The sequence below is a fragment of the Ursus maritimus genome, unplaced genomic scaffold (genome assembly GCF_017311325.1).
Source record: "Ursus maritimus isolate PB19 unplaced genomic scaffold, ASM1731132v1 scaffold_11, whole genome shotgun sequence".
Lineage (NCBI taxonomy): Eukaryota > Metazoa > Chordata > Mammalia > Carnivora > Ursidae > Ursus > Ursus maritimus.
The window spans coordinates 54619006-54635478 of NW_024423453.1; the positions used below are offsets into that span (position 1 = coordinate 54619006).

A 16473-nucleotide genomic window follows, 5' to 3' on the forward strand; every position below is an offset into this window, starting at 1 on the left:
AGAAGAATCCCCTGGTTAGAACACACAAAAAGAGATACAACACTGAGACTAATTTTTGAGATTTATGGGAACATGGAGCTTGAAATGGAAATGACATCTAATTATCAGAAGACAATAATAATGTTCTTGAATAATTTTGTGCCTATTAGAAAATTATCATATATGCACTGGATGTTATCATCTATGAATTCCAAGTAGAACAATCTCAATTTAGATAATTAGATATGAGAAGTAAAGTTTTATTTTGCAAATCCATTTACAGACTGATCAAAAATATGTTTTCAGGAAAAATAAGCATTTTATTAATGAATTATCTTATAAACTCCAAATGATCATTTCTATAACACACCATGCTAGGCTCTCAGCTAGCATCAAAGTTAGAAGCCATCATTTAGTCAAAAACTATGCTTAGTTAACACAGGAAGCCAGTTAAATAATAAGAGATAATGTTTATAAGTGAGTGATGTATAATGTTTTATAGGAGTTGGTCTTAATTTGGAATTTTTTTTTAAAGTATGAAGTAATAAGGAAAAAATAACAACTGGGCATAGTGAGGGTTATACAGAATTTAAAGACAAACAAGAAAAGAGAACTCTCATAAAAGACACAGGAGCTAAATCTTGTGAGCTGAGGCATTAGAAAAGGAGATAGTACAGATTTGTTAAACACCATCATGGTCTCAGAGCCCTACTCAGGCCAGAAGCATCAGTTGAGCTTCACCATTAGCTAAATTCAAAAAGCAGAAATGCGTCATAGATTGCCAAGGTCAGAAATTCTCCACCAGGATGTTTCTCTGCCCATTCTGAGTTATTACTCTACAAGTGGTTGGTCTATTTCCCTTTCCTGAGGCCTATTTGATCTTTGCAGACTTTGGAACCTCACAAATTATGCCATATAGTTATCAGTTCCAAACACAAAGGAGCATGCCTTGTGCATGCTCATCGATCAGGAGGAAATTCCTTTATTAAAACAACTTCAGAGAATCAATTGAGATTTTATTTCAGTTCAAGGTTGCACTGTAGACTGGCGTAACTGTGATATTTTCATAACAAACAGTCCCTTTATGAAATCCTGTTCTAACGGCCTACGTTATGTTGACATTTTCTTTGTCACAACTAGTCAGCCATATTCAAACACCAACTTATTAGAACAAATAAAAATAGTGAAAGCAGCTTAGCTTTAGTAATCTGAATGACACTTATCCTCTTAGTAGGGGGAAAATAGTCTATAGATTTAGTTGGGAGTGAGACTGATCACAATATTTTAAAAAATAACCTACATTGTTTTCCTTTCCACATAATTTTGGAGCTCTTGAACAAAGAAAACTTCAAATGGAATTTACACACACAATTAATGTTTAAGAAAGTATTTTTGTACTGTTTTTAAGAGATTAAAATTGAAATTTTATACTGTAATTTTGGACTAAAATATATAGAAGTTTTACTTATTTGATACACCTTGACCAAAAAAGAAAAAGCCTAAATATTATATCTCAATTATTTTTATAATATAATAACCAAAAATTCCTCTATGATCTTCTTTTTGCTTTCAATCATGCATTTTACTAGAAGAGACAATAAAAGGAAAATAAATTTAAATAAATTTAAATTATAAATAAACACACCAAGAATTTCATATTAAATTGACAACCACTTATATCACATCCACAAAATGGAGATTCCAATGATTAATAAAATCTCCCTGTGGATCATTTCCCTTAGAAAAATTCATAAGCCATGAGATGTGTGTGTATGTACGTTTAATTTAGCTTCTAAAACCTCATCATGAGGGGAGCCTGGGTGGCTTAGTCAGTTAAGCAATTGCCTTCGGCTCAGGTCATGATCTCGGGGTCCTGGGATGGAGCCCCATGTCTGGTTCCCTGCTCAGTGGAGAGCCTGCTTCTCCCTCTCCCTCTGCCTGCTGCTCCCCTTGCTTGTGCTCTCTCTATCTCTCTGTTAAATAAATTAATTAATTAATTAATTAATTAAAACATCATCATGAGATCTTAGATCAATCAGCAGGTATATTCTGTAGAAAATCTCTTTTATTGATCTAAATATTATTTCAGAAGTCATCATTCAATTTATCCTTTAGTAAACCAGAAGTAATTTTAAATTAGTTTCTTTCCTTTTTTAAAAAAAGATTTTATTTATTTGTTTGAGAGAGTGAGATGGAGATAGCAGGAGCGAGCATGAGCAGGGCGGAGAAGAAGCAGGCTCCTCAATGAGCAGAGAGCCCAATGCAGAGCTCCATCCCAGGACCCTAGGATCATGACCTGAGGTGAAAGCAGATGCCTAACCGATGGAGCCACCCAGGCACTGCTTAAATTTGTTTCTGAGAGTATAACTAAAGTAAATACTTTGAAAAGCCCATGGTTCCCTGAAGAAACAGGTGCATGTTTCACATATTAGCCAATCAAATACATGAAAAAAATAAATTCTAATTTCATTATTAATGAAATGAGATTAATTAATAAAATAAATTTAGTCTAACTGTTTTACTAGAAGATAAGGACTTTTCTGGACACTACTATTATAATATCCCTTGTAAGTCTGTGAAATCAAAATCAAATTTCTTCATAAACTGTTCAATGCTCTAAAGGCATAGTCACTGGTTAGCATGAGGGCAGCATAAGTTGTTACCTTTGTCTCTCCCCTTTAAATGACAACCAGTAGGACATAGACCAACAAAGGCCCCTCTGCCAGCACAGCAGGATGCCTGAGAGGTCCATACATCTGTAAACCTGAAGGTGGATGGATTCGACCTGGTGGAGGTGGTAGAACCAGCATAGCACCAGTGGTGGGGACACATGACTGGCAGCTCCAGAAGCAAGGAAAGCACCCGAATCCCTGGCAACCCTGGCAGCAACACCCATGACTCAGAAACCCTGGCAGCACTGAGGACACTTGCAACCCCAGCAGCAAGAGCACCAGTGCCAGTGATGCGTCTGGCAGAGGGGGGTGCTTTCAAACATAGCTGCAAGGCAGTGCAGGTAAAAGAAACAAAAACTTGTATTATATCACCACCTGCTGGAAAACAAAAGAAAGGCCACTAATTGCCAACCTGTTAAACTTAAAATCAAAGTAAACAAAGCTTTACATAATTAAAAAAGGTAATCAGTATTTCAAATGCGCTGGCAGAAGCATATCTCATCGACCACCATTAAAAAGTCATGCTAAGTGGGGCACCTGGATGCCTCAGTCAGTTAAGCATCTGCGTTCAGCTCAGGTCATGATCTCAGGGTCCTGAGATAGAGTCCTACATCTGGCTCTCTGCTCAGTGGGGAGCCTGCTTCTCCCTCTCCCTCTGCTTACCGCTCTGCCTGCTTAGGCACATGCTCTCTCTCTCTCTCTCTCTCTGTCAAATAAATAAATAAAATCTTTTTAAAAAATCATGCTAACATGCATAATAAAGGGAAAATGAAAATTCTCCAGCAACTACCCCAATGTCACAGAAGATTGGGATCTGATGAAGATTTCAAGGGGCACCTGGGTGGGTCAGTTGGTTAACCAACTGACTCTTGATTTCAGCTCAGGTCATGTTCTCAGGGTCATGGGATTGAGCCCCATGTCATGGTCCATATCCAGCACAGAGTCTGCTTGTCCCTCGCCCTCTGCTCCTCCCCCCACTATTCTCTCTCTCTCTCTCTAAAATAAGTAAATAACATCTTTAAAAAAAATTCAAATTAGCAGTTGTGAAGAAATTCAATGAGCTATAAGAAAACTCAGAAAGGCAATTCATTGCAATCAGGAATAAAATTAATGAACAGAAGGAGTACTTTACCAAAGAGATTGAAATTCTAAAAAAGAACCAAATAGAAATTCCAGAACTGAAGAACTCAGTAAATGAGATGAACAATTCATTATAAAGCATTGGTAATAGAGCAAATCAGATGGAAGAATAAACACCCTGGAAGACAGAAATTTAGAAATGATTTGGGTAGAAGAGAAGAGGGAAATAAGATTTTTAAAAAGTTAAGACCCTACGAAATCTATCAGATTCCATTAGAAGAGCCAATTCTGGGTATACCAGAATGCAGAGAAAAGGAGAAGGGGGCAGAGAGTTAAAGAAATAATAACTGAGAACTTCCCAAACCTGGGGAAAGAGCTAGGCATACAACTGCACAAAGCTAATAGATCATTTTACTATCTCAATGCAAAAAGACCCTCTTCAAGACATACTACAATAAAGTTGTCAAAATTCAATGATAGAGAAATAATCCTAAAGTCAGCCAGGCTAAAAAAGAAAGTAACTTACAAAGGAAACTCCATTAGAATATAAGCAGATTTCTCAGCAGAAACTCTATAGGGAGGAGAGTGTGGAACATATTCAAAATATTAAAAGATAAAAATTGCTAGCCAATAATACTCTATCCATCAAAGTCATCCTTCAGCTATAAAGGAGAAATAAAGGCTTTCCCAAACAAAAGCCAAGGAAGTTCACTACCACTAGGCCTGTCTTATTAGAAATACGGAAAGAAGTTCTTCTACTTGATACAAAAAATCAGAAATGCACAAAACTGAGTAAGGTGCTAGATAGACAAAATAAAAAATTGTAACTCGATTTTAGAATGGAGTGTTAAACACTTAACTATAACGTAAAGGTTAAAGGGAAAAGACAATAAAACAACCATTACAATTTGGCAACAAACAGCACAAAAAGGGATAATTTGTGACAACAAAAATATAATAGGGGAGGAGAAAATGATGAAAACTCTATAGGCAAATGAAAATAAGTTGCTATCAGCAAAGAACATACTGTTTTTATTGATAAGACATTTTACATAAACCTAATGGTACTCACAAAACAAAAATCCAGAGCTAAGATGCAAAACAAAAAAGGCAGAAATGAGGAAATCATCATAGAAAACTACCAACTTGAAAAGGTAGACTGAAACATAAGAAAACGTAACAAAAATATAGAACCATCAGAAAATAATAGATAAAATGGCAGTAGTAAGTCCTCTTATAATCACTCTAAATATAAATAGATTGAACTCACCAAACAATATGCACAGTGTTTGGATGAATTAAAAAGCAAAATTCAACTATATGCTGCCTTCAGGAGACTCATTTAAGATCCAAAGACAAACATATGTTCAACATCAATGGGTAGAAGATGATACTCCAAGCAAATGATAATTAAAAGAAAGTGGATGTATTCCCACTCATATCAGACAAAACAGACTTAAAGGCAACAATTGTAATAAGAGACAAAGGTTATTATATAATGACAAGGGGTCAATATATCAAGAAAATATAACACTCATAATTATACATCTTCCAACATTGCAGCACTAAAATATATTAAGCAAATACTAACAGATCTTGAAGGAGAATTAAACAACAATATAATAATATGGGACTTTAATATCTATCAGCAATGGTTACACAGTCCAAACAGAAAATAAAGAAACAATAGAACTGAACCACATGTTAGAACAAATGGATTTAACAGACATATGGAACATTCCATCCAACAGCAGCAGAATACACATTCTACTTGAGTACACATGGAATATTCTCCAGGACAGATCACAAGGTAGACTATAAAACTAATTTTAGCAAATTTAAGAAGATTTAAATTATACCAACAATCTTCTCTGATCACAACGGCATAAGAGGAAAGTAAGCAGATCTTCAAATATGTGGAAATTAAACAACACACATCTAAACCAAAAAGTCAAAGAAGAAATCAAAAGGAAAATAAAAATTATCCTGAAACAAATGAAAATGAAAATACAACATGCCAATTTTGTAGAATAAAGGAAAAGCAGTTCTGAGAGGCAAGTTTATAGCAATAAAAAACATATATTAAGAAATTAGAAAGACTTCAAATCAATAACCAATTTCATACTTCAAAGAACTAGAAAAAGAGGAACAAATTACATTCAATGTTAACAGAAGGATATAATAAAAATCAGAGCAAAATAAACGAAATAGAGCCCAAGAGCTTGGAAGTCCAAGATGGCAGAGGAGTAGGACCTTAATTTGGTCTGGTCCCAGGAATTCAGCTAGATAGCTCTCAAATCATTCTGAACACCTGTGAACTCATCCAAGGTTCTGAAAAAGAATAGCTGCAACTCTACAAATAGAAAAGCAACCACTTTCTGCAAGAATGACAAGACAAAAAACTCACCTCAAAAAAGAGAGTAAGAGGCAGTACTGACTGCCAGGGACCTAATCAATATGGACATAAGTAAGATGTCAGAACTAGAGTTCAAAATAACGATTATAAAGATAATAGCTGGGCTTGAAAAAAGCATAGAAGACACTAGAGAATCCCTTTCTGGAGAAATAAAAGAACTAAAATCTAACCAAGTTGAAATAAAAAAGGTACAAGTCGAAGTCAAAAATGCTATTAATGAGATGCAATAAAAAATGGAGGCTCTAGGGGCACCTGGGTGGCTCAGTTGTTAAGCATCTGCCTTTGGCTCAGGTCATCCGGGGCCCGGGGCCCCAGTGGGCCTCCCTGCTCAGCGGGAAGCCTACTTCTCCCTCTCCCACTCCCCCTGCTTGTGTTCCATCTCTCACTGCCTCTCTCTGTGTCAAATAAATAAATAAAATCTTAAAAAAAAAAAAAAAAACGGAGTCTTTAACTCCTACAATAAATGAGGTAGAAGAGAGAATTAGTGAGAAAGAAGACCAAATGATGGAGAATAAAGATGAGAAAAAGAGATAAACAACTACTGGATCATGAGGGGAAAATTCTAGAGATACATGATACCATAAAGTGAAACAATATTAGAATAATTGGGATCCCAGAAGAGGAAAGAGAGAGAGGGGTGGAAGGTATATTGGAGCAAATTATAGCAGAGAACTTCCCTAATCTGGGGAAAGAAACAGGCATCCAAGTTCAGGAGGCACAGAAAATTCCCCTCAAAATCAATAAAAATAGGTCAACACCTAGACATCTAATAGTGAAACTTGCAAAGACACCTCCAGATTTAAAGTGACAGGGTAGAAAAACATTTATCATTTATCATCTATTACTTATCATGCTAATGGACATCAAAAGAAAGCAGGGGTGGCAATCCTTATTATCCTTATATCAGGCAAATTAGATTTTAAACCAAAAACTGTAATAAGAGATGAGGAAGGACACTATATCATAATTAAAGGGTCTATCCAATAAGAAGACCTAACAATTATAAATACTTATGCCCCTAACATGGGAACAGCCAATTATCTAAGCCAATTAATAACAAAACTAAAGAAACACATCAATAATAATACAATAATAGCAGGGGACTTTAACACCCCCCCCCCACTGCAAAAGATCAACAAGGAAATAAAGGCTTTGAATGACACACTGGACCAGATTCACTTCACAGATATATTCAGAACATTCCATCCTAAAGCAATAGGATACATATTCTTCTCTAGTGCACATGGAATATTCTCCAGCATAGATCACATACTGGGGCACAAATCAGGTCTCACTTGTTACCAAAAGACTGGGATAATTCCCTGCATATTTTTGGACCACAGTGCTTTGAAACTGGAACTCAATCACAAGAGGAAATTTGGAAAGATCTCAAATACATGGAGGCTAAAGAGCATCCTACTGAAGAATAAACAGGTCAACCAGGAACTTAAAGAAGAATTTTAAAAATTCATGGAAAAAAGTTAAAATGAAAACAACTGTTCAAAATCTTTGGGATGTAGCAAAGGTGGTCCTAAGAGGGAAGTATATAGCAATACAAGCTTTTCTCAAGAAACAAGAAAGGTGTCAAATACACCACCTAAATGTACACCCAAAGGAGCTGGAGAAAGAACAGCAAATAAAGCCTAAACCCAGTAAGAGAAGAGAAATAATAAAGATTAGAGCAGAAATCAATGAAATAGAAACCAAAAGAACAAGACTAGATCAATGAAACTAGGAGCTGCTTCCTTAAAAGAATTAATAAGATTGATAAATCCCTGGACAGACTTGTCAAAAAGAAAAGAGAAAGGACCCAAATAAATAAAATCATGAATAAAAGAGATGGCAGCTAACACCAAAGAGATACAAACAAGTATAAGAACATATTATGAGCAACTATATGCAAACAAATTAGGCAATCTAGATGAAATGGATGCATTCCTAGAGACGTATAAACTACCAAAACTGAAACAGAAAGAAACAGAAAACCTGAACAGACCTATAATCAGCAAGGAAATTGAAGCAGTACTCAAAATTCTCCCAAAAGACAAGAGCCCAGAGCTGGATGACTTCTCAGGTGAATTCTATCAAACATTTAAAGAATTAATACCTATTCTTCTGAAGCTGTTTCAAAAAATAGAAATGGAAGGAAAACATCCAAACTCTTTCTGTGAGGCCAGCATTACCTTGATCCCAAAACCAGACAAAGACCCCACCAAAAAGGAGAATTCCAGACCAATATCCCTGATGAACATGGATGCAAAAATTCTCAACAAGATACCAGCCAATAGGATCTAACAGAACATTAAAAGAATTATTCACCACAACCAAGTGGGATTGATTCCTGGGTGGCAAGGGTGGTTCAACATCTGCAAATCAATCAATGTGATACACTACATTAATAAAGAAACACAAGTACTATATGATCTTCTCAATAGATGCAGAAAAAGCATTTGACGAAGTACAGCATCCTTCCTTGATTAAAACTCCTCACAGTGCAGGGATAGAGGGAACATATCTCAATATCATAAAAGCCATCTACAAAAAGCCCACAGCAAATATCATCCTCAATGGGGAAAAACTGAGAGCTTGTCCCCTAAGGTCAGGAACATGGCACAGATGTCCACTACCACTGCTGGTCAACACAGTACTACAAGTCCTAGCCTCAGCAATAACAACACAAAGAAATAAAAGGCATCTGAATAGGCAAAGAAGTCAAACTCTCACTCTTTGCAGATGATATGATACTTTGTGTGGAAAACCCAAAAGACTCCACCCCAAAACTGCTAGAATTCATACAGGAATTCAGTGAAGTGGCAGAATATAAAATCAATGCACACAAATCAGTTTCATTTCTATACACTAACAATGAGACGGAAGAAAGAGAAATTAAGGAGTGGATCCCATTTACAATTGCACCCAAAAGCATAAGATATCTAGGAATAAACCTAACCATGGAGGCAAAAGATCTGTACTCAGAAAACTATAGAATATTCATGAAAGAAATTGAGGAAGACACAAAGAGATGGAAAAATGTTCCATGCTAATGGATTGGAAGAAGAAGAACAACAACAATAAAAAAATATATATATATGGTGAAAATGTCTATGCTACCTAGAGCAATCTACACATTCAGTGCAATCCCTATCAAAATACCATCAACTTTTTTCACAGAACTAGAACAAATAATCCTAAAATTTGTATGGAACCAGTAAAGACCCCAAATAGTCAAAGGAATGTTGAAAAAACAAACGAAAAAAAAAAAAAAACCTGATGGCATCACAATTCCGTACTTCAAGCTCTATTACAAAGCTGTAATCATCAAGATGGTATGGTACTGGCACAAAAACAGACACACAGATCAGTGGAACAGAATAGAGATCCCAGAAATGGACCCTCCACTCTATGGTCAACTAATCTTAGACAAAGCAGGAAAGAATGCCCAATGGAAAAAAAGACAGTCTCTTTGACAAATGGTGTTGGGAAAATTGGATGGCCACATGCAGAAGAATGAAACTGGACAATTTCCTTACACAATACACAAAACTAGACTCAAAATGGATGAAAGACCTAAATGTGAGACAGGAATCCATCAAAATCCTAGAGGACAACACAGGCAGCAACCTCTTTGACCTCAGCCGCAGCAACTTCTCCCTAGACACATCAACAAAGGCAAGGGAAACAAAGGCAAAAATGAACTACTGGGACTTCATCAAGATAAAAAGCTTCTGCACAGCCAAGGAAACAGTCAATAAAACCAAAAGACAAATGACAGAATGGGAGAAGATATGTGTAAATGATGTATCAGATAAAGGGTTAGTATCCAAAATCTAAAAAGAACTTAGCAACTCAATACCCAAAGAACAAATAATCCCATCAAGAAATGGGCAGAGGGGCGCCTGGGTGGCACAGCGGTTAAGCGTCTGCCTTTGGCTCAGGGCGTGATCCCGGCGTTATGGGATCGAGCCCCACGTCAGGCTCCTCCGCTATGAGCCTGCTTCTTCCTCTCCCACTCCCCCTGCTTGTGTTCCCTCTCTCGCTGGCTATCTCTATCTCTGTCAAATAAATAAAATCTTAAAAAAAGAAAAAAAAAGAAATGGGCAGAAGACATGAACAGACATTTCTCCAAAGAAGACATACAAATGGCCAACAGACACATGCTCACATCACTAGGCATCAGGGAAATTAAAAACCTGAAATTAAAACCACAATGAGATACCACCTCACACCAGTCAGAATGGCTAGAATTAAGTCAGGAAATGACAGGTGTTGGTGAGGATGAGGAGAAAGGGGAACTCTCCTACAGTTAGTGGGAATGCAAGCTGGTGCATCCACTCTGGAAAACAATATGGAGATTTCCCAAAAAGTTGAAAATAGAGCTACCCTACAACCCAGCAGTTGCACTACTGGGTATTTACCCCAAAGATACAAAGGTAGTGATCAACTGCACCTGCAACCCAGTGTTTATAGCAGCAATGTCCACAATAGCCAAACTATGGAAAGAGCCCAGACACCCATCAATAGATGAATGGATAAAGAAGATGTGATATATATATATATATCACATTCACCACAACCAAGTGGGATTGATTTCTGGGTGGCAAGGGTGGTTCCACATCTGCAAATCAATCAATGTGATATACTACATTAATAAAGAAACACAAATACTATATGATCCTCTCAATAGATGCAGATATATATAATGGAATATTACTCAGCCATCAAAAAATTGAAATCTTGCCATTTACAAGGGCATGTGTGGAACTAGAGGTATAGTATGCTAAGCAAAATAAGTCAGTCAGAGAAAGACAATTATAATATGATCTCAATGATAACATGGAATTTAATAAACAAAATAGAGGATCATAAGGGAAGAGAGGAAAAAATAAAACAAGATGAAACCAAAGAGGGAAACAAACTCTAACAGACTCTTAATCATAGGAAACAAACTGAGGATTGCTGGAGGGGAGAGGGGTGGGGGAATGGGGTAACTGGGTGATGGACGGTAAGGAGGGCATATGAAGTAATGAGCACAGGGTACTATATAAGACTGATGAATAACAGACAATGAGCACTGGGTACTATATAAGACTGATGAATAACAGACCTGTACTTCTGAAACCAATAACACATTATATGTTAATAAAAAATATCAAAAAAAAAAAAGGTAAAAAGGTAAAAGAAAAAAAAAAGAGAGACCAGGAAAACAATGGAAAGGACCAGTGAAACTAAAGACCGGTTCTTTGAAAAGATAAACAAAACTGACAAACTTTTATCTAGACTAACTAAGAAAAAGAGAGAGATAACTCAAATAAAATTAGAAATAAAATAGGAAACATTACAACTGACCCTACTGAAACAAAGATAATTATGATGCTATTATGAACAATTATATGCCAAAAAATTACATACCTAGAAGAAAGGTACACATGTCTAAAAACACACAAGCTACCAAGACTGAATTGGGAAGAAATAGAAAATCTGAATAGACCAATAATGAGTCAAGATTGACTGAATCAGTTATTTAAAAACTCCCAACATAGAAAATGCCACAGCCAGATGGCTTCACTGGTGAATTCTACCAAACATTTAAAGAAGAATTAATACCAATCCTCCTCAAACTCTTCCAAAGTAAAGAAAGAAGGAACAAATGCTAGCTCATTGTATGAAGTCAGCATTACCTTGATACCAAAACCAGATAGGAATATTCACAAGAAAAGAAAATTATAGGTCACTATCCCTGATGAATACAGATGAAAAAATTCTCAGCAAAACATTAACAAACCAAATTCAAAAACACATTAAAAGGATTATACACCATGACCAAGTTAAGATTTATCCCTGTGATGCAAGGACGGTTCAACGTATGCAAATTAATAAATGTAATTCATCATATCAATAAAAAGATAAAAATCACACAGTTATCTCAATAGATGCAGAAAAAGCATTTGACAAAATACAACATCCTTTCATGACAAAAACCCTTAAGAGGTAGGGTATAGACGGAACATACCTTAATATAATAAACCCACTGCTAACGTTATAATCAACGGTGAAAAATTGAAAGGGTTTCCTCTGCAATCAGATGTAAAACAAGGTTGCCCACTTTCACTGCTCCTATTCAATATAATACTGGAATTCCTAGCTAGAGTAATTAGGCAAGACAACAAAATAAAAGGCCTCCAAATTGGGAAGGGATAAGTAAAATCAACACTATTTTCTGATGGTATAATCTTATATATAGAAAATCCCAAAGAGTCTATCAAAAAGCTGTTGGAATTAATAATTTCAGTGAAGTGGCAGTTTACAAAATCAACTTATAGAAATCAGTGGCATTCCATCACACTAATGATAAAGCATTGGAAAAAGAAATAAGGAAAATTATCCCATTCATAGTATCATCAAAAACAGTAAAATTTTTAGGAATAAATTTAGACAAGGACGTAAAAGTATGTACTATGAAAACTTTAAGACTTTGCCAAAAGAAATCAAAGAAGACAAACAAATAGAAATTTATCCTATATTCATGGATTGGAAGGATAAATATCATTAAAATGGTCATACTACCCAAAGCCATCTACAGATTCAACACAATCCCCCTCAAAATACCAAAGCCACTGTTCATAGCAATAGAAGAAAACAACCCTAAAATTTATGTGAGACCACAAAAGACCCCAAATAGCCAAAGCAATCCTGAGATAAAAGGGCAAAGCTGGAGGTATTGTACTTCTTGATTTCAAACTATATTACAAAGCCATAGGAATAAAAACAGTATGGTACTGGTACAAAAATAGCACATAGATAGACCAATAGAACAGAATAGAGAGCCCAGAATTAAATTCCAGCATTTACAGTCAAATAATATTTGACAAGGGAGCCAAGAACATCCAATTGTGGAAGGACAGTCTCTTCAACAAATGGTGCTGGGAAAACTGGAGAAAGACATACAGAACAATAAAATTAGACCCCTATCTCACACCATTCACAAAAAATAACTCATAATGGATCAAAGATTTAGACATAACACCTGATTCCATTAAACTCCTAGAAGAAAACATAGGAAAGAAACTCACCAGTATTGGTCTTAGCAATGATTTTTTGGACATGACACCAAAAGAACAAACAAAAAAAGCAAAATCAACAAATGGGACTACATCAAACTCAAAAGCTTATACAGAGCAAAAGAAACAATCAACGAAGTGAAATGGCAGCCTACAGAATGGGAGACCATTTTTGCAAACCATATGTATCAGATAAGTAGTTAATATCCAAAATATAAAGAATTAACATAACTTAGTAAAAAAAATCCAACAAAAAATGGGCGGAAGAACTAAACAGACATTTTTCCAAAGAGGACATTCTAATGGCCAACAGGCACATGAAAAGATGTTCAACATTGCTAATCATCAGGGAAATGGAAATCAAAACCACAAGGAGATATCACCTCACACATGTTAGAATGGCTACCATCAAGAAGACAAGAAACAAAAGGTACTGGTAAAGATGTGGTGTAAAAGGAACACTGTTGGTGAGAATGTAAGTTAATCCAACCCCTGTGGAAAACAATATCCAGTTTCCTCAAAAAATTAAAAAGAGATCTACCATACAATGCAGTAATTCCATTTCTGGGAATATATACCCAAAGGAAATGAAAACAGGATTTCAATGAGAAAACAAGATGCTTATCACAGAATTATTCACAATAACCAAGAAATGAAAAGACCCAATAACCATCAATGAATGAATGGGTAAAAAACATATGGTACATATAAAAATTGAATATCATTCAGCCACAAGAAAGGGAGATATTCTGCCATTTGTGACAAAATGGATGGACCCTGAGCACATTAAGCTAAGTGAGATAAATCAGACAGAGGAAGTCAAGTATTGTAAAATATCACTTACATGTGCAATCTAAAAAAAAAGTCAATCCTGTGGAGAAAAAAAAACAGTTAAATGGTGGTTACCACAGGGTGGGTAGAGGGGGGGATAAGACTGATGGTGATTAAGGGTACAAACCTGTAATGAGCAGTAAATACACCATAGAGGTTTAGTTACAGTAAGATGAATATGATTAATAATACTGCACTATAATGATAGAATGTGAGAATGATAAATAGTGCTTAAATGCCAATCATATTACAATATATAATGTATCATATCAATATCTACACTTTATTTTTTTAAAGATTTTATTTATTTATTTGACAGAGAGACAGCCAGCGAGAGAGGGACCACAAGCAGGGGGAGTGGGAGAGGAAGAAGCAGGCTCCCAGCAGAGGAGCCTGATGCGGGGCTCGATCCCAGAACTCCGGGATCACGCCCTGAGCCAAAGGCAGATGCTTAACGACTGAGCCACCCAGGCACCCCAATACTCTACACTTTAAAATTGCAAATTGTAACATGTCAAATTTATCAAATAAATAAATAATAAAGTCATAATCATCAATGCAAAAAATTTATTTCCTTTGCACAAACTTTGACTTTTATTAAAAATAATTTAAAAATAATATCCAAGTTGTATAAGATGAATAAGTTCTAGAATCTGATGTACGATATCATGCCTACAATTAATAATACTCTATTGTACACTTAAGTATTTGTTGAGAGTAGACCTCATGTTAAAATGTTCTTTGCATAATAATAATGTATTATATATCCATGCATATTACAGCAAAATAAAAATTTTTTCATATGGATTACCTAAACAATAAAAAATACAAGTCGAATAATAAAAAACATAATAACCAAATTACAGAAATAAAAGATAAAGAATTATAACTATCATATATGTAAAACAAATAGTTTGTAACATCAAATGAATACAGAAACTTCAGAGAATAAAATCTCACAGATAAAATTGATATTTTAGGATTTCAACAAAAAGCACAATATGGGGGAAATAATGCGTATCAAAACAACAGGTTTAAGACTACATTGCTTTACATGGAATGGTTTACATTAACTTTAATTTCACAGTTAAACACTGTTTTTAACAACCAACTAAAGTAATGACAGTTTTGGAATCTGTCCAGGCAAAAGCACACTCTGTATTTAAAAGTACTTTAATTATAAACCATATCTTCTGAACATTATTAGTGGAAAACAGATATAATTAACTCCATTGTTTTTAAAAAAAGAGATAAAAATCACCACATACAGAATTACAACAGAAGTTCACAAAAATAAAACATATTCTATAATAAAAAAAGGTATTTGTAATATTTTACCATTGGATTCAACATAATTAAATTATGTATATATATTCAGCCTTTGCTCTTTATATGACTAACAAGACAGTGTTATAATGTTAGAAGTGAAAATCACTACACCATCAAATTTTAAAGAAGAAATAACAAAGAAAGTGTGCTTTTTATGAAACTGAAAAAATAAAGCAATAAAATCTCTAAGTATTCAATTAGTTATTTGCTAATCTGGAAACTACCTACACATAAATATATTCTTCAGATTAAATATGTTTCTATTTGTTGCATACACCTACAGCTGTGTTTAAGTGAAACACCTTTCCCTTTAAAATTTTTAAATAACTTCTATAGTAGTAAAGCTCACAGAATTCTGTTTTGATTGATGTTTGCCTCTTGAATATAATAAAGGAACAAAAACATCTCTCCTCCTAATTTTCACCATCTCTGGTTTTGAATTGCGTTTCAGACAATAAGTAATGTATACAATTGAATGCTTTTTAATAAATTTACAGAGTAAATTTATAGTTACAGTGCAACTATCAACAGAATTCAACGTTGAATAGGAGCGATAAGGTTGAATATTTTTCCCTTGCTCCTAAACTTGAGGGGAAAGCATTCACACTTTCCATAAGTATGATTTTAGCTATATTTTTTTCAAAATGCCCACTATCAGATTGAAAGGGCTCACTTTTACTCCTAGTTTATTGACAGTTTTTATCAAAAATAAATGCCAAGTATTGTCATTTTTTAAATTTTTACTGAGATGATCATGTAGTTTTGTCTTTTATTCTACTAATACAGTATATTCCATTAATTAATGTCCTGATGATAAATCAATCTTGAATTACTGGGATAAATTCTACTTGGTCATAGTATAGAATCCTTTTTATAGGTTGCTGGATTTGGTTTACTGATATTAAGAAATTTTGCATCTATATGCATGAGTGATGTTGGCTTCTAGTTCTCTTATGATATCTTTGACATTACTGGTTTCATAATATAAGAAATGGTGTTCCTATTTTCTGGAAGATTTTATGAGGTACTGGTATTACATCTTCCTTAAGTATTTGATAGAATGGTTTTTCTTTTAATTCCTCTCAAATACTGATGTTCCCCCATGGAT

General features: G+C 34.9%; 1 protein-coding gene across 1 annotated transcript in view; it reads left to right on the forward strand.

Annotated features, from left to right (window-relative positions):
- Positions 1 to 2809: 2809 nt before the first annotated feature.
- ANXA10 (annexin A10) overlaps positions 2810 to 16473 on the forward strand; it is a 133272-nt gene continuing 119608 nt past the window's right edge. Inside the window, exon 1 of the mRNA XM_008685639.1 lies at positions 2810 to 2992. Coding sequence (XP_008683861.1) covers positions 2810 to 2992 — 183 coding nt within the window. The remainder of the gene's footprint in view (positions 2993 to 16473) is intronic.